Source organism: Cupressus sempervirens, chromosome 3 (assembly GCF_028749045.1).
Source record: "Cupressus sempervirens isolate cs-2001-9-10 chromosome 3, ASM2874904v1, whole genome shotgun sequence".
Lineage (NCBI taxonomy): Eukaryota > Viridiplantae > Streptophyta > Pinopsida > Cupressales > Cupressaceae > Cupressus > Cupressus sempervirens.
Genome location: NC_143120.1, coordinates 1125386885 through 1125405571, shown reverse-complemented (window position 1 = coordinate 1125405571; position 18687 = coordinate 1125386885). Strand labels below are relative to the sequence as shown.

Sequence of the window (18687 nt, the reverse complement as noted above, 5' to 3'; positions counted from 1 at the left end):
TAAATTATACAACTTTAAAAATATTTAACTCTATAAATTGACTTCTTCCTCATAAACTATTTTAAATAATAAATGTATTTAAAATGAGAAATATAAAACATTTAACTTGATTAAAATATCTATATTTGAACTTGGTAAAAAAAATAGTAATAATTAATAATATTGATTAGATATTCATTTGTGATTGTTCTTAAAAAGTTAATCCACTTCTCAAAAATGTAGAAAAGATAAAGTTGTAATTAATGCATTCATTAATAGATGATAAAGATGTTAGAAAATTTTTGTATTTTTGTCGGAGAAAATTGAATTTTTCATCGCCAAAAATAGAATGGTCCAATAGAATGAATGGAAAATGTGATTTGAATGAAAACAAAAAACAAAGGCATTGCCAAAAATGGAAAATGTGATTTATAAAATAATGAAAAATTAGAAAATGATATAAACATTTGAAGTTTCTTTTTTAATCTTTTAGATCCCATACATTGATTTTGGTCAGTTAAATTGAAAAATTGAATTGAATGAAAACAAAAACAATAGTATTTCTGCCTTTTTAAATCCCATACATTGATTTTGGTCAGTTAAATTGAAAAATTGAATTGAATGAAAACAAAAACAATAGTATTTCTGCCAAACTAATAAATAAATAAATCCATCCTAAACCCTTACTGCGAGTGGTAAAAAATGAGTCCGGTGTGCATATCCAACCCTTTGGGTTTGGCCTTGCCTGATGCAATGGAGATCTTCCGACCACGACTTTCCTTATTCTTCCATTTTCCTGCCTATACTTCTATTTATCTTTGCCAATACTGCCGATGGGGTCATTCCGGACTTACCATCAGGCTCCACAACTTTCTCAAACTTCAAATTTCTTGAAGAGGTGTCTACCAACCCTAACATGGAAGATCTTCACCAGCTATCGAAGATAAAAGATGTTTTACCAGAATTTCATCCAACATAATATTTGGAAATGCACAAACCTTTTCTTCTCCATTCCAGAGGCTCCCCAGAACAGATTGGCCTTCCCTGGTTCTCTCATTATAAGTAGGCCGACCAGAAATCTGATCCGGATTTGTAAAATACAGATGTACGGTAACAACATTCCCCTGTACCTGCATATGTTTTTGAATTACTTTTCAAAACGGTAGTTATAATTTTTAAACAGGTTAAGCAATCTTTTCCTTTTCAGTGTTTTAGAAAAGCATATTAACCTCCTCCCTTCTTTCTTTTTTCTAAATTAATATTTAAGTGAAATTAATGAATCGATTAAAAACATATAACTTGACATGATTGATTAATCCGCTCTACTTGTTTTGGTTAACAAATTCAATAGAAAACGTGAAAAAGAGACATGCTTAACCAAGGGTACCTTTTGGCTCAGAAGAGCTTTTTCAAAAACTTGAAATGCAAGATAGAGCTGAGGAAAAACCGGAGACATTTAAGTCATAAAATTGACCAAGTTTCAATTAAAGATCAAGCATTTTAAAGTGGAACTTCAATGTTTTATTTCTTGCTTTGAACCGAAATGTCAAACATAGCACAATATTGGAGACTAAAGATTGATTTAGCAAAAAAATATTTTTTTTTAGAATGCAACACTATTTCATTCAACAAAAAATTCATTTGTTCTCAACGCTTTCGCATGATATTTTCTTAAGAATATCTTAGATTTCATCAACAAATCTATTTTTTTATTTGTATCTCAATTTATTCAACCTTCTGTGAGACTGCATTTTGGCAAATAATTCACGTACCTTCACAAGGTTTGTGTTCGCAATTGATTCTTACTATGCATTTTGTGCAATTAATTGATTCAATAATTGAACTTTTTTTAACTCAAACAAATTCACGCACACGGAATTATTTCACCTTTTCAAACAAGATTGCAATCAGGCATTTCATCAAAGTGTTATTGATGCAGGCATTTCATCAAGGCGTTACCGGTGCTTCCATTTTATTGCTCAAATTGCATACATCTTGTAAGTAGATTGATACATCTCACATAACTAATCTAATATTGCATTTTAGATTATATTTAATGTTTTTGCAGAATTAAATGCATCTTTGCTTTATGGACATATATATATATATATATATATATAATTATTGAATATGTGGATTAATGTGCATGTATAGATTCTGTACATGAACGTTCATTGATTTGCTTATTGCTCACCTAAAACATTGTCGATTTGAAATGATTAGAGCTTTGAAATGTTATTCTCTCCCCTTTATTATAATGTGTAACTCTCAATTAATATTTTGTGCTATATGTTGAATGATAGTTTTAAAACCTCTCACAACTGCTACAGAAAACTTAAAAGTAAATGGCTGTGATTATGTAATTGTGCTTACTACTTACATCGGGAAAAAATCACTTTCAATTTTTACTCATGCTTATGCTCTTCCACTTATTTTCAATTGTTACAGACAAGTATTACCAAAACTAGCGATTGTGGTGATCGGCTAATCCATTCTTTCATCATAAGAGGGGATTCAGTTTTCCTAGGGGCGCATGTTATCAAAAACACATTGACATCATGCATGTCAGGTGCAGTTAATGTTCATAAAGTGTTTAACCAAATGACTGAACGGGATTTGTGGTGCAGGAGCACCCACATAAAGTATTTAGGTCAAAGTTTTATATAAAGTATTTAGGTCAAGTTTTATGCACGAGCCGACTTGAGAAATTTATCTTGATTTCGTCATTAGGATAAGATAATTTTTTTGGAATTTGTACAAATCATTGTGGGGTCACTCTTCCTCATTCTATACTGGATCTATAATTTTCTATAAGTTGTTCTTCCTATTTTGTAATAATCTAGAAGGTGTCGTAGATTATCTTAGCAAGTATAAATAGAGTTTTAGGTTTAGGTTTAGGTCAAGTTGGAGAGCAAAGTTTCTGGATACTAAGTTACAGAGAGAAGAAATCTGCAGGAGAGCTAATGTATGTACTGTTCATTTGATAAATTAAATAGAAGAATTTTATAATCTATCTCTTGCTAGTGCTGGTTCCTATTGCTATTGTGTTTGCTTCCGTTGTGTTTTACCTCTGCATCAACTTGACTTATTCCTACCACCAATCTAAATGTAAGCATCAATCGATTTTGTCTTTGAATGAACTGGGACTATTTAAAGTTAGAATTGTTATGGAAACATACTTTGTGGTCACTCTTTTATATTTATGCATACGTTAGTCATTTACTTTTAACTATGTATTTTTTTATTTTTATTTTTGATCGGTAATCGGCCGAAGCCTAGATTAATTATTATTATTTGTTAGAATTAATCAATATTATATGTTAAGCAAAGGCAGATTCGAACCTAAGACCTCCCACATGAGAGGCTCGCAAGTTACTGTTGCGTTGTAGGCTTTTGCCTACTTTTAACTATATTTCACTTCTTAATACAATTTGTTTGAGCTGTAGGTTATGAAAACATCAAAAGTGCAGATGGAAAATGTTCAACCTTCAATTTTTAGTTATTCAAAAACCTTATGACAATTCTTTATTTTGAAAATATTCAGCAGTTAAAAAATCCTTAATGGAAGCTGTTAGCTCAGAAGAGAATTCTTCATTAATTGAAGAGTTAGCACAGTCATGGTCAGACGCTAAGGAACGGGATACACCAAATCTCATCCATGAAGTTCGAATTTCATCAAATATTTACCCATTTTGAACTTCATCTGAATATTATGATACTTAATATAATATTGTTATTTTATAATAATATTATTTTAAAATAAAATAAAATAAAATAATATTGTGTTATTTAGCTTAATTATTTAGCAATGTCAAAATATTTTGACAATTTTGTGGATATATTACTTATATTTAAAAATAAATAAATTTATATAAGTTAAACTTAATGTCAAATTTTTCCTCATTTTCTACCCTTGCCAAATTTCATCACAGTTTTATGATCGACGAACTTGAATTCAAATTCAAACCTTGTGACTTAGGTCAGACATTACATTATTCAATGCTCTCTTGTATCCACACAACTGGTGTATGACATTAGTTATGTCTTCATGTTTTGCAATACTTCTTGTTGTCATGGAGGTCTTTAAGGAGAGCCTACTGTTTATATAGTATATACGGAAAAAATACATTTGAAAGGCTGATCAGCCTGAAAATTTGAAGTCTTTTTAGGTAACATTATCACCTTCTCTGTCTTATAAGTGCCAAAGCAACTGGAGATCACTCTTTAGCCTACTCGAGATAGCCCTTGACGGAGAACTGCATAGCTTACAAGCTCTTGACATCCTCAGTAGACTTTCCTTGCAGTTGTCTATTCTGCTTTGACTTCACAATAAGATGGCTATGTCAATAGTACTTAAAATTAAAGTGAATAGGTCACTAGAAAGCTCTCAAAGTATTTGCCTTTGAATAAAAAATGATCTTGTATAAAGAGTAGAAGTGCAATCAAGTGTATTCAGTGAAGCAAAGCACAATTCTTCGAAATTTCCTAGCTTGTTGACATCTTTCGCTTTTTGAAAGATTGAATCAGGGAGATGCACATGTAGAATTAAAGATTGAATAGATATTTGATGCATATGAGGAACAGACATAGATGGACAGAGAAGCATTTTGATCTATCCACAAGAGTTGTGAAATAAATAGCACAATAAAATATTACATGTGGGGAAACAATTTAATTTAAAGATCCTTGGAGATTGAGCATAAAAACTTCTCACTACCTTAAATACTGTACAGTTGGCACATTTATTGATGTTAAAAAGTAATTGCACAGATATTCCCTTTTATAGTTAAAGATAAAGGAGAATGTTGGAATCACCACTGTCGTTACACAAGAAGCTTGAGCTATCAATGAACGTCACAACAGCCAGAGACAAGGATCCACAGGAGGCGGTTAAGCACGTCACAAATCCATCAATATATGCTGAACAGTACCTTCACCTAGAGGGGGCAGAGGCACCAACCTCCCAACAATTGCCCCCTCAACACGACTCGAGGAATTTGAACCCATAACCCAGCTCTCTGATATTACTTGTTGGAATCACCACTGCCATTACGCCAAAAGCTTGAGCTATCAATGAACATCACGACAGACAGAGACAAGGATCTACAAGAGGTGGTTGAGCACATGTCACAAATCCATCAGTCTATGCGTAATGGTACCTTCACCTAGAGGGGACAGAGGCACCAACTTCCCAACAGAAAGTTAAATCTTTCAGGTTACCGCATAGCCAGCATGCCTCTTAAATGTTTAGAGTGACCCATTTAGTAACAAGGAAACTTTTTTTACTGTTGTATACATTGGCTTTTAATCTTGTGGCAAAGTTTTAGAACCAGACCCTGCTATTTTTTAATCATTATTGTGATTTACGTCAATGAGTCTCACAAGTGTATGTCTTGTCTTAGACCATTTCTTATGTTACGACTGGGATGAACACATTCTTAATGGAAGAAATGCATAAATTACACTTCAAATATCCAATGGGCAAGTTACCAGGGGAAAAAAACGAAGGGATTCCATGACCAGTCCAATTCTTTGAAAATGACATCAAATGAGCTATCCTAGCAGGCATGGGACATGCCTACAGAAGAGCTTTAAAAGGCAGCTTGTTGTGGTTGTTTAGGTGAGGGGAGAGGTCCACTTAAAGTACAAAATGCCAGCCATTTACTTCTGGCCTACTGTCAATAACTTGTAAGAGAATTATAGAACCATTTCACTCTATTTTATTTTCCTCACATGATTCGTGTAATTTTGTCTTATGGTTACATGTTGAGGTGTAGAAGAGAATTTCTAGTAGTAATATTAACAAGAGCTACTTGCAGCTGGAGTCCCTGCCATTTGCCCAAAAAAAGGGGCTTTCGTAGTCTTGTACTGGAGAAAAATAACTGCAGACAATATGTTTGCAACAAAAGAGACTGGATATTCTTCAACAAACGTCACAAATTGCCTAAAAATCAAAATTATTATAGCACATCACAACATTAGAAAGAAGTAATTCAAAATTCAAATAACTATATAATTGTGCCTCATTTTCTCACGTAAGAACCAAGTGCAACTGAACGTAATGTGCTTACAAACACCACGGTGTCCTAGGGTGTAATAACAAAACAAATATATGTATAATTTTGTCTGATATAAATATATAGTCTCATTGAGGCTTTTGTAGTCTTGTACTAGAGAAAAATAACTGTAAATATAATTTTGCAACAAAAGAGACTACATATGACATACAACTTAATGCATTAATGTTGTATATCGGTTGCAATGAGAGAAGTTGGGCAATTGGATGGCAAGAAAGAATGCCAGCCTCTACCAAGCATGGGGTAACCAGCTGTACACAATAATTTGGAGCACTTATTAGATAATGGAAAATATTGGTAGGAGCCGAGCCACCTGAAGCAAAACACCACACAAGAAATCTTAACATTGCTAGTTATTGAGCAGACATTTAAAGAATTACTGTATCTTCATTAGAAACATATACAACATTTTGCATACATACAAATGACATTCATAATGTGCAATATATACATCTGCAGCATTGTGCAGGTACAAATTGTTTCCCAGATAAACAATTTAAAATATTTTATCCATGAACTATAACGTAACATGGCAGCATCAGCCACATCTCAATGCATACATAGCTGGTCTACATTGTTTGCCTGCCTCATACAGACATCAACTTTCTACAAAATTAGCTCCTCTCTAACTCAATAAAACCATAAATGATTCATAAACATCAAAATTAATGTCTACAAGTATGAATAAATATGCTAGAGTTTTACGAATGCGGGAATTTACTACTACATAATTGCGACAATATTCAACTTCTAGAAATACAATTTCTGACCGCCTCAATTAACAAACCATTCCACTGATTTGGATATCCACAAGTTCTAAAGTCAGTTTTTCCGAAATTTGTTGACACAACATATAATCACTTCTAAAATACGCAAACCCACAAAACAGGGCATTTTAAATTATTTTTGCAGCAAACTGAGGCAAGCATTGGGCGACAACTGTTAAAATATTTTATAAATTATTAGAAAATGGGCACTATTCAGAAAGCTGAGTAAAAATCACAGCCTTAAAAAAGTAAAAAAAAGCAACCGCATATTCTAACTACTTATTCTGCATTGATGAGATTGGAGCTCTGAATGTCTTCAAAAGAAAGATAAGAAAGTTGAATGTCAGCATATACAAAATCCTAAAGTTCATAGAAGAAAAAGTTGAGAGCCTAAAAGGGTTCCAGCTGTACTCGGATTTGACTAAGGCTACATTATCACATACTCCACAACAAAAACAACAATAAATGAAGTCGGCAATGAAGTTACGTTCTGTACAATAACTGAGATTCTTACTCCAATTGTTGATTTAAATGGCATTGGAGGTCTGAATGTCTTCTGTAGAAAGATAAGAAACTTAAATGTAGGCATATGCGAAGTCCTTAAGTTCATAGAAGAAAAAGCTGAGAGTCTAAGAGGGTTCCAGCTGCATTCAGATTTGAATTAGGCTACAATATTACTTACAAAGCAAGTGGGTAGTATGAATGTCCATTCACCACTCCACATTGAAGAAACAACCATCAATGAAGTCAGCAATTAAGTCATGTTCTGTAAAAACTGAGGTTCTTGTTACAATTGTTGATTTGACATTGGCTGCATTGGTTGCCTAACGAGAAGCTGTCTGGCTTGAGTTATTCTCCTCTTCATCAAACTAGCTTACTTCATTGATTGTGGTGAGGGTTCAAGTCAAATGAATAGGGCCCAAGCTTGCTTAGAAATCTCACAAAATAAAGCAGTGGATTTTACTAACAACTCTTACATTCTTAGACAATTGATTGAATGAATAAGACACCTACAAGAGATATTAAACTTACCAGCAAGCATCATCTTCTGGACTCTTTTTGTAAGATTCTTGCCCACAATACCAAAGAAGAAATGCTGATACAGGTATGAAAGAATAGCATGAAGGTCAGCTCCAATGTAAATAAAGACATGCTTTTACTTTTCTCATGATTCATCACAGCATAAAACTGCTTGGTCACATTAGATGTTAGCAAAAGAAAACAACTGAAGTTGCTTGTCATTTTTATGTTGCCAGCAATTTTCATGCCATGGGGCTTTCCATTAGACTAAATAAGAACTTTAAACATGCACTTAGATGGGCTATGCCTGGCATAAATTATAAGATCCCACCAAATTAAAGTTTTCATGCTAGTCAAAGCCAGATAATAGCATCTGAAAGACTGAAACTAAAAGCATTGGCAAGTGGTTTGTAAGTATTTCTACCCTTCCCACATGATATTTTAAGCACAGATTTCCAGCTACGTTGGGTGTTATTCTTCTCTTACCATCTCTAACAAATGTTAGACAGTGCTAGATTGCAGCCAACATGAATAGCTAAGCCACATAATGGCAAAGAACTCTAAGAGCAGTTGATGTGATTTTAATCATCTATAATATGAAGTTCTCAAGGGAGTTCAACTGATATTAATTCACAAGGTCAGTTTGGAAATTCAATAGAGATGCATGATTTGTGACACCATCATTTTTATAGTGAAACTGAGATTTGGTAAATGAAACTCATTATGTGTCTCCCAGAGAAAGTATGAACATCATATGACATGTTAGTATATATCTATAAGAACCTCCCTATACAGGCCTAAAACCATGTTATCATTATGTTCCTATAAGAAGGTCATCATGGCATCCTTGCTCTTCATGTCTGCCTCCCGCATCCAAGCTTTGGGGTGTTAACTGTTAAAACAACCGCTTTGTAGCCTGCACACTCTGCACTGCACTATGTCAGCTGAGATATGTCTGTTCTTATATATCTATTCGAGAATGAAGACATAAGAGGCATATTATGACTTCAAATTCAGGTGTTAGTGTTCATTTACTAAAATCAAATGTGATGTGCAAATCTGATCTTTTTAATATCAAGATCTACCAAAGAAAAGTTTAGTGGCTAATATTCGCCAATTGGCTAATCTCACTCATCGGGGACCCCAAATTTGGCTAATTGTTTTGCACTTTTGGGGTGTCCATGTCACCTGCAGTTTACCAAAATGGGTCCCATTCTTATGCCAATCGCCTATAATAACACAGAAGTATTTGTATTCTAGTGATGACTTCACCAATGGACTCTAATTTTTCTACGAAATAAATTAAATATTTTCGCCTGCAATTTCCAAGGCTTGTCTTAATTGGTGGTCATATTCACCAATAAATGGTAAAAATTTAAGTTAGGTTACAGATTAAGTACGTAGATTTTACATGTGTCTCTATTATTAAGACTGTTCATGAAATTTTTTATCCTAGATTTGATTGGGGACACATGTCTTTGTTTTGGGGACTTTCTTTTAAACTTGGTATCTTTTTAAAAGTTTTGCTCAAAATAGGATTTAGGCCATTGATTTAGGATCATCCAATGGTTATAAATAATAGGGGTGCTATCCCCAAACCACCATTCAATAATTTGGAGGGAAACTGTAATGACAAGAGTGGGCTAAAGTTAACCTTAAAGTTTGATAATTAATTAGGCTTCGTATAATAATAATAATAAAATCATGGTTTTTAGGTATGTGTGCCTTTTTTCACAATTTTCATCAATAATGAAAGATTCGCTAGGATTTTATAGATTTTTCATTCAATTGAAAGAAATGGCCAATAAAGTTAAAAAATTCCTACTTCAAAAAAAATCGCCAATAGAAATTAATTTTTTTCCCCAAAACTAATGTTTGATTTGCCAAAATTTTATACTTTTATCCAAAGGGGGTTTCTTAAGTTTATCCTTGATATCTACTGAACCCCATAGTTTGTTTGAAGTTCACATGCACAAGAGTTGAAGAAAACAAACATCACCAGTGGCTGCAATCTCCTCAACAGTTCAACTGGGGGAAAATGAAACAATCTACAGAGTAACGATGTCAGTGAGTTGAAAACAAGGAAGACAGGGGTATCCATATAACAACCACCCTAGGTGATCAAGGAAATACTAGCTCTTTAATCTATATAGTAAGTGTGCTATGTTGTTCAATCCAGATGAAAAACTTCTCTGCAAATCACTCGACCATCGAACATAAAATCAATAAAAGAAAATTCTTATAAACTGTCTTGAGCAAATGTTACATAGTGCTAGACAGCCAACATAAATGGCTAAGCCACTTAATGGCAAAAAACTGTAGCCCACATAAATGACTAGGCCATACAATGACAAAGATCTCTAAGAGCAGTAAATGTGATTTGAATCATCTATAATAATAAAGTTCTCAAGGGAATTTAATTGATATTAATTCACAAGGTCAATTTAAAAATTCAATAGGGATGTGTGATTTGTGATACCATCATTTTTATATTGAAACGAAGATTTGGAAAATGAAAACCCTTATGTTTGTCTTGCAGAGAAAGTGTGAACATCAAATGACATGTTAATAGATATCCTAAGTTGCCAGTTCGAATTCTGGTTCGGATGCGGATTCGACATTCGCTCTTTTTTTTGGGGGGGGGGGTGGGTTGGGTTTGGGTTCGTTTTAGATTCATCCATACTAGATTTAAAAATAAATAAATTATATATATGTAAAAATTATATATATAATTTTCCTTCAAACTTATATCTATATCTCTATATACATTTATTAAAATTATTAATATCAGCTTGTATAGTAGTGTCATTTTATTTTTCCATGAAAGGTTATATATAAATATACTATCCTTCACAAAACAAGAACCTATTTCATTGAAAACTAATGATGATGCACAATGCAGTCAGGAGGAAAATAACATATAATTTCATATTAGCAGACTTTTAATACGGGTGGACCAGATGGAATGAGCATGGCATGACCAGATTTCTTCATTGTGCAGAGATTTTCCATTTTCAACATTACGAAGGGCCATTAACAGTGGAGAAGTATTATCCCAGTTTGGATAGCGCTGTCCCAGTTTTTTTGTTTTTTCTGTGTGCATATTCTGTATAAGGGTGGTGCCAGGTAATCTGTGGAAGTTGTAGATGAACAGATACAGTGTGATGGAGATATTTAGAAGATTACCAGTGCCCTATTTGGTGAGACAGAAAATAAGAATAAAAAACTTATCTAAAAAACAAAACCCGCTTCAGCATCACAAGAAAGTCGGTCAAAATTCACTGGAAAAAACATAAATATGTTTCCAAATCGTTGGGAGAGGTCTGAAGTCAGTCAAAGTCGCGTCACATTCGACCAGGGTTCTGCGTGGAGATTCTACAGCGAATTTTCCAGAAAAATGCGAATCTGATACGAATTCGAATGTCGAGTGAATCAACTTCTGAATTTGGGGGTGGACCATCGAATATGTAACTTAGTAGATATCTATTGGAACCTCCCTGCACAGGCCTAGTATTGTTATGTGCCTATAAGAAGTTTATCAAGGCATCCTTGCTTCTCATGTCTACCTTCCTGCATCCAAGCTTTGGAGTGTCAATTGTTGAATCAACCGCTTTGTAGAGTCCACGCTCTGCACACCGTGCTATTTCAGCTGAGATATTTCTGTTCTAATATATCTATTCAAGAATGAAAACATAGAGGCATATTATGACTTCAAATTCAGGTGTTAATGTTCCTTTATTAAAATGAAATGTGAAGTGCAATTTTTTTTAATATCAAGATCTAATGAATCCCTTAAAAATTTGTTTGAAGTTCACATGCATCGAGTTAAAGAAAACAAACAACATCGCCAGTGGCTAATCTCCTCAACAATGCAACTTGAGGAAAATGAAACAATCTGCACGATAATGATGTCAGTGTGTTGAAAACAAGGAAGCCAGTATATCCATATAACAACCACCCTAGGTGATTAAGCAAACATTGGCACTTTAATCTATATAGTATGTGTGCTATGCTGTTCAAAAATTGATCCCAAACAAAAAACTTCTCTGCAGATCACTGGACCATGAAGCATAAAATAAACAGAAGCAAGGACTTATAAACTGGTATATTGATTTTACCATAATTGTACCAGCATCTGCTGCAGCCCTTGCAGTTGCGAGCTCGCCTGTTAGAAACCAGTTATGAACAAGTTGTTTGGGCAAAGACTAGTCAATGAAAAGCAAAATAATTAAATTTGTATGGAAGGGCTAATTTATGTAAATATTGTTGGAGCAATCTTGATTGGTGCAGAGGTCTTGAACCCTCGCATTTGAAATCATTTTAATCTCCTATCCCCTCTAACATTTCAGTTCTTAAGCTACGTGAACGGAGGCTCAGAAATTTAGTTGATAATGGGTGGCTGAGATATGTAGAGTCCTCAAAACCATTCTCTTGGACCTTGACTAGTAATAAGCACCATTGCTATTTTTGGCTAGCAATTTTTTGTGATTTCCCAATTCGACAATCTGACCATGCTACAAAACATCAATAATGTCTGCATTTCTAATGGTTCCCCTGCAATGAGCAACACCAACAGCGGTTCTTCCTATCATAAGACAGTCGAGAGCTTCCTGTACAATTCTCTTAGAGCTTACATCAAGAGCACTTGTTGCTTCATCAAGGAAAAGAATTTTAAGGTTCTTTAATATGGCCCTCTAGATAACCGAAGCTCTCTTTTCCCAACCTACATGTGCACAAAATGCAACACAGAAGTCCTTAAACTATTAAGTAGTGCTAAGTCTAGCATATTTATGGTTATAATCAATTGCTATACTTAGTTTTGAAACTTTCATCTTTGGAGATTGATTGTAGTATTTCAAATTCTTCATTACAGGTTAAAATAGGATTGGATGTTAGCGTATTGCATAAAATTATAAATGCCATTGGTGACTCCTACCATAGTGTAATTGATTTATAGCACCATAAAGCAAGCAAGAATCCAGGATCAATGCCAAGGGATGGACAAAAAGTGAGGCAATAAATGTTTATGCATAAAATGTGATATTGTGAGGTTAATATATGAATAAAGCATTTTGGGAATAAATATAGAAAAGAGGTTCTAAACTGCGTTATTGTAATTTGTAGCCATACAGAAGTAGGGTTATGAAACTGCGGGCATTTGCAACATTTGGTCCTCCTTCAACTTCTTCCATAGCAGCATCCGCTTTCCCATATATTATATTTTCAAGGATAGTTGTAGCAATGTAAAATTCTGTCTAATAAAGTAGTTTTACTGCCTATGTATAGGATATTCCCTCAATTGTTAATAATTTAATTCTGTCATTTGTTAGACTGTATTCCTGGTCCCTTCTCTTATTCACGGTGTTATTTTATACAATAGTAATCTCATGGTATTCAAAAAAATCAATATTCAGATTGATTGAATTGGAATGCAAAGAAGAACTTTCAAATTGACTTTTAAGCAGGAATGAAACCAATTACAATAAATTTAGGTTTATTATTGCACTTGTATATTCTTTCTAATACATTGAGTAGTTGCGGTTCTTGAACATGCCCGTTAGTTGTACATCGATGACACTAATGTGAATTTTGTACAAGACTCCTGATGATGAAATGGAACGTAATCTCCAGATAAACTTCCGCTAGATACAATTCAATATTCTCCAAAGGACTCCCATCAAATACAAATAGTATTCTCCAGCTGACTCCCGGCAAGTACAATTCACTCTAAACTGATGCAACTTCTTCTAACACGAGGATTTGAAGTAAGCAATTCCATGGTATAACTCACGACTTTATTCTTCAGAGCGCTTGAGCGGTAACAACTTTTCATAGTAACACCTTTGTGGAGACAAAAAGGACTACTTGTATTTCTCTATAACGATGTTTGTTCAACGTCTTCACCGAGTACTTCTTGGCAATCTTGGTAACCTGATGATTCGCTTCCAAGGAATTTATCCAGATTCAATATTTTGACATATCAAGTTTTGTTCGATCCACTAGGCCAACTTTTATTTTAAGAAAGGATGAAGAACCGCGTCCTCTTAGATCTTCACAAACTTTGTATCTCAACACTGCTACCAATCGTTGGCCCTTTTTTAAAGTGAATGTCTTTGGTAGGACTTTCGAATTTAGGTGTGCAACTGTCCTGTAATGGACTGAAATCAAGAAATTAACATTTGTTAACTAAAACTATGGCAACATCTAATTATATTGTAGTAGTGTATTGTGGAATGCTAATATAATATACTCTACTATTCTCATAGAATTTTTGGGTAGGGCGAACGAAACTAGTATCCTTCTATCGCTTATTGACTGGTCCCTATCGAAGTGTTCCCCATCACATCTCTAGTTGTTCTAGCAGGAGAATCTTGTTCCAGCAGGTGCAACCTTATAATAATCTGTTTGGGGGGTGCCTTCTGTAGATGCATGCATTGAGCCTTTTGAACCACTATTGAGGGCCATAAAAACTAGAGGCCTCATCTGAACGGAGTGAAGGTTACGAGCTGATCGCTAGCAATTGACCAAAGGAAGAGGAGCGAGGAAGCACAAAATAAAGCGATAGATAGACTAAACGGTAGACTTATAGGCTGATCCTAGGAATAATTTGTCATTATTCACCTCCTCAACTATGATTTATTTGGGAACATTATAGTTACCCCTACTCGATGTTGCTTGCCCAGAAGCAACTTAAAATTTGGATGTTGAATCCTTTGCTCATTTTCCCAGGTAGCATCGTCTATTGGTAACTTCTGATACTACTACAGTGGTGGCTATTAGCCGATTTGGAAGCTATTTTATCCAGTTCTAATCTTTCTCATATTTGCGTCTTGTAGCCTTTGATGGATTCCCCTTAAAGCTGTCGAGGTATCCGAGCGACATGATTGTGCTGATCGAGATAGTGAGGCAAGCAATCCAAGTGAACGTGCTGAGTGGGAGTTTGAGGAAGAAGGGATATGAGTTCCCTATGAAGGTGGGAGCTTTTAGCTGTGAGTCCCGTTTTGATGCAAAGAACATGCTGAAGGCCTTCAAGATGAAATACAGAATGGAAATGTATGAGGTCTTAAGGCCCATGTTTGATCCAAATGGGTATGCATGGGAAGTGTTGTAGATTGGGAGTGTGATCAAGCACATCACCATGATTGAAGACTACTGAGCGGATTGTAAAGATGAATTTGAGAGTCGGGATCGTGCTTTTGCTAGATTCACAGTGGATCAAGTAAAAATGTATCAAGTCAACCTTGATGTCTAAGGAATTGAAGATGATGGGCAGAATATGTATAGTAATACATATTTAACAAAGATAAGAAATACCCCTATTAGTTCATAGCCCTATCAAGGTGCTGGGGATGATCTAGATATTATGATGGCCCGAATTGTTAAAAGAACTGAGAAGTGGGTAGAGTGGACTACAGCGAGAAGAAGCCGAAGTAAGAGCACCCCTACTCAAGCTCCTTCAACATCTTTCCCATACCTCCTCACAAGCTGACACATGAGGTGTGACCTTGGCCATTACTCAAGGACCAGCTCAACCGGCGGATGGAGGTGATCAACCCCCAAATAAAAACATTCCTTTGACAAAAACTTGTCAAGATGGATCTTCTCCAATGATTGGTGCTCAATCAGAAGTTGAGAAGAAAGCAGAGGGGCCAAAAGACAGTGTTGTTACTCTAGTTCCTTCACCTCATAGTAGTTTTGTTCCAACTATAAGTGCTATACTTCTCCTGCCAAGTAGCCCTCAAGTGCAAGTATTAGATTTGGGAGATGGAAGAAGCAATGATAGTAAGTCCACCAAGTCAGATGAAGTAGCTATGAAGACCACAGAAATGGAGAAAGGCCAAGAGTCTTCAAATCTTGTCTCTCAAGCCCAAAAGAATCCATTCTCTTTGACCGCGAAAACAATTACTCCGGTCAAGAGGAAAATGTTTAGCATAGATTCACTCAGGACGACTTCCAAGGTGATAGGCACTAATTCCTGGTTGGAGGACACTCTGGAGAGAGAGAGAAAGAGAAAGAGAAAGGATGAAAGGGCTCCCAATAAGGACACCTTATCTCTTGCGGTTCGCTTTGGATCTGCATTAAGGTCAATAAACAGAAGACCCTGTCTATTCTCGAACAAGACCCGGAAACAAGACACCTAACAATGGAGATTACGAAACCCACCAAAGATGGGAGAATTGAAGATATGTCTGCCAATGATTTTACTTTGCATTCTGTAGATCTTGGGGAAGCCAAACATGATACCAAGGTTGGCTTGCAGAAGTCAACAAACAAGGTAATTGAAGGACAATCAGAGAGCCTCAAATTGTCAAAGGTTAGGATGATGGCGGAGATACAAGAATTGAATAGGTTTATGAGACAATTGGTCACTCCGTTGGCAAGTATCTCTGGAATGCCCATGACTAGCAATCCTACTGTTGCAGATGTTCAAGCACTTATCTCCCAGCTTCAAGAAGATAAGCATTATGGCCAGATTGGTAAAGAATGGAGTGACAAGCTTAAATCACAAGGGCTCTCCATTATAGAGCAAATCGGAAATGTTATCTTAAGACTAGAAATAGAGAAAGATAACATTTCATCTAATAGAAATACCTTGGCCGCGAAGAGAACTAAGAGTGATGATTGTGTATCCCTATTGAAGATGATTATTCAAATGAAATCAAAGGAAGCTGTTGAAGCTAAGATTTTGCCCAAAGGAGATGAGCCTTTGTTCGAATGGTTACAAAGCATGCAGTTCAAGTCAAAAATGATCTTGGAGGCAGAGAACGGTCTAAAGGAGACTAAAGATAAGGTAAAGAAAGATCAAGACAGAGATTACAAAACTCCTAAAAAGTCTGCACACAGATTCGTAGAATAGTGGGCAAGGAAAAGGAGTAATTGGAATCATTGTCATGCAAACCAATTTCTCCAATTTTATAGATAATCTGACAAGCATATCTTCAGGGCACCAAAACAAAGTTTCTAAACTTCAGAAACTTGGCGGATGCATACATGTGGCCATGGAGGAATTGCAAGACAGACTGAATGCCGTCAAAGATTTGGTTAGGAAACACTCCAGATGGCTCTTGAGTGCATGTACAAAGACATGAAGAGCTGATTCCAATTATTGTTGCCACCAAGGCCTATAGGGCAAAAGTAGAGAAAGGGAAGAAGGCGAAGTAATTCATATTCTGCCCTTTCCATTTTTATTTTTGTAATCATTGTAATAGACAAACTGATTCTTTGTCATTTGTCAGTTTTGAGAAGATGAACCAGTTAAACTTCCTTTGTAATGGTCATCTCGGAATCCTATATGTATGATAATGAAAGATTAATAAAGGGTCGACAAATTTTTGGTATGAAAGACTTGATGTTGTAGAGTCAATTAAATGGTATTTTTGTATCAATCATTTTCTATTCCATTTGAAATATTTGTTATTAGCTTGTTATTTCTCTTTATTTGGGATTGAATCGAGGAATAAATAGAGTTTTACTTCCCTTGTTTTAATACAGTGAGTTGAATGTGATAGGAATTGTCACTTAAAATTCAAAGAGATTTTTTAGATATTTTCATTCAATATAACTTTCTCCACAAATTAGTTCCTAGATAGATCAATTAATCTCAGTGCATATTAGCTATGAATTCATAAGATGTGTGAGTTCATTAGATTTGACTAACCCTCAAAACATTACTTCTTGCCTAAGTTGAATTCTGTATAGGTTTGACTTAGTTTTCCTCTTTTGTTCTATGGTTAAGAACATACCCTACTTAGATCTAGGAATAAACAAAATTCATAATAGGGAGTTGTACCTAACAATTTAGAGGAAAGTAAATCTTCAAGAAGCCACTTTCCAAACTGTTGTAGTCAGAACTGGAAAGACGAATCTGTTTACCAACAAGTATGTCATTGAAAACCACACTATGTGAATCTAAAATCAGCAACAAATCATTTTGATAATGCTTAGATTCAAAACCTGTTACCTTAGTGGAGATAAGGCATTGTGTTGACCAACCAACATCGTCATGATGGAAAATGGCTGTCATCTTGTTAGCAGACACGATCCTAGGTCAACCATTTGACATTCCCTTGAGAATATCTTTTTCCTATCAATTTTGAAAGAGAACTCCATGTGCTTAAAACTCTGCGAGTATTTATCAAAAGTCTCCAACCATTAAATTTCCAACATAACATTAGAGTTAGCCAAATCAAACACATAAAAATCTTTTGTTACTGTATAATTATCAAGAGCAATACTTAATTGAGAAACCTTATATGTGCTCACTAAAGTAGTACAAATTGCTACTCAAACATCGAATCCTCATGCTTCTCTGTATGTAAACTGCATTTTTTAACAAGAGTAGTATTAATGAAATCATGGGTAGCACCACTATCAATCATAACAATAACTTGTTGTATTTCACCTTTCACTAGTGAACTTTCTTGAGCATGTTTTGTAGTTTGAGACCCTTGTTCTTGATTTGGATCTATGATTTCCTCATCTTCACTTCTGATACTACCTCAATGTAATGAATTTTCCCTTTTCCCAAACATCTATGACTTGGTGCCCATGCCTCTTTACAATTGAAACACAACATTTTCTTTCTAAGTTCATCACATTCTTCTTTATCTATATTGGCTCTAGGAGGCATGTCTCTATAAAAAGTTTTCTTGTCATTATAAGGTTTTGGTGGTGGTCCTCTAAAGGGTTTCCCTTTTGAAGAGGGTTCCAATTCCCTTGCCTTTTTAATGGTTGTATGTAAAGGAGGGTTTAGGGATTTGACCCAACCTTTGAGAGCATGAGATAACCCATCTATGAATAGCACAGTTTTTTGTCTCTCTGTGATCTCAGTTAGTAGGACTGCT

The 18687-nt window shown here is 35.0% G+C and overlaps 1 protein-coding gene across 4 annotated transcripts; it reads left to right on the top strand.

Annotated features, from left to right (window-relative positions):
- The first annotated feature begins 654 nt into the window (after positions 1 to 654).
- LOC149570770 (uncharacterized) lies at positions 655 to 11559 on the top strand. 4 transcript variants are annotated; one of them, XM_089823315.1, is made up of 3 exons: positions 655 to 1089; positions 1919 to 1976; positions 10845 to 11559. In XM_089823315.1, exons 1-3 carry the CDS (start codon positions 930 to 932, stop codon positions 10909 to 10911), a joined length of 285 nt encoding a protein of 94 aa, XP_089679441.1. In that variant the 5' UTR covers positions 655 to 929; the 3' UTR covers positions 10912 to 11559. The 4 variants fall into 4 exon arrangements, with proteins under 4 accessions (XP_089679441.1, XP_089679444.1, XP_089679442.1 ...); XM_089823318.1 differs by having other exon boundaries at positions 657 to 1084; XM_089823316.1 differs by lacking the exon at positions 10845 to 11559 and adding an exon at positions 2428 to 2992 and having other exon boundaries at positions 657 to 1089.
- The last annotated feature ends 7128 nt before the right edge of the window (positions 11560 to 18687 follow it).

Coding starts and splice junctions, on each gene's coding strand:
- LOC149570770 (XM_089823314.1), top strand. CDS start 930: ATGTTTTACCAGAATTTCATCCAACATAATATTTGGAAATGCACAAAC. Junction 1,085..1,918: donor CGGATTTGTAAAATACAGAT/GTACGGTAACAA, acceptor TTATTGATGCAG/GCATTTCATCAAGGCGTTAC. Junction 1,977..2,427: donor GCTCAAATTGCATACATCTT/GTAAGTAGATTG, acceptor CAATTGTTACAG/ACAAGTATTACCAAAACTAG.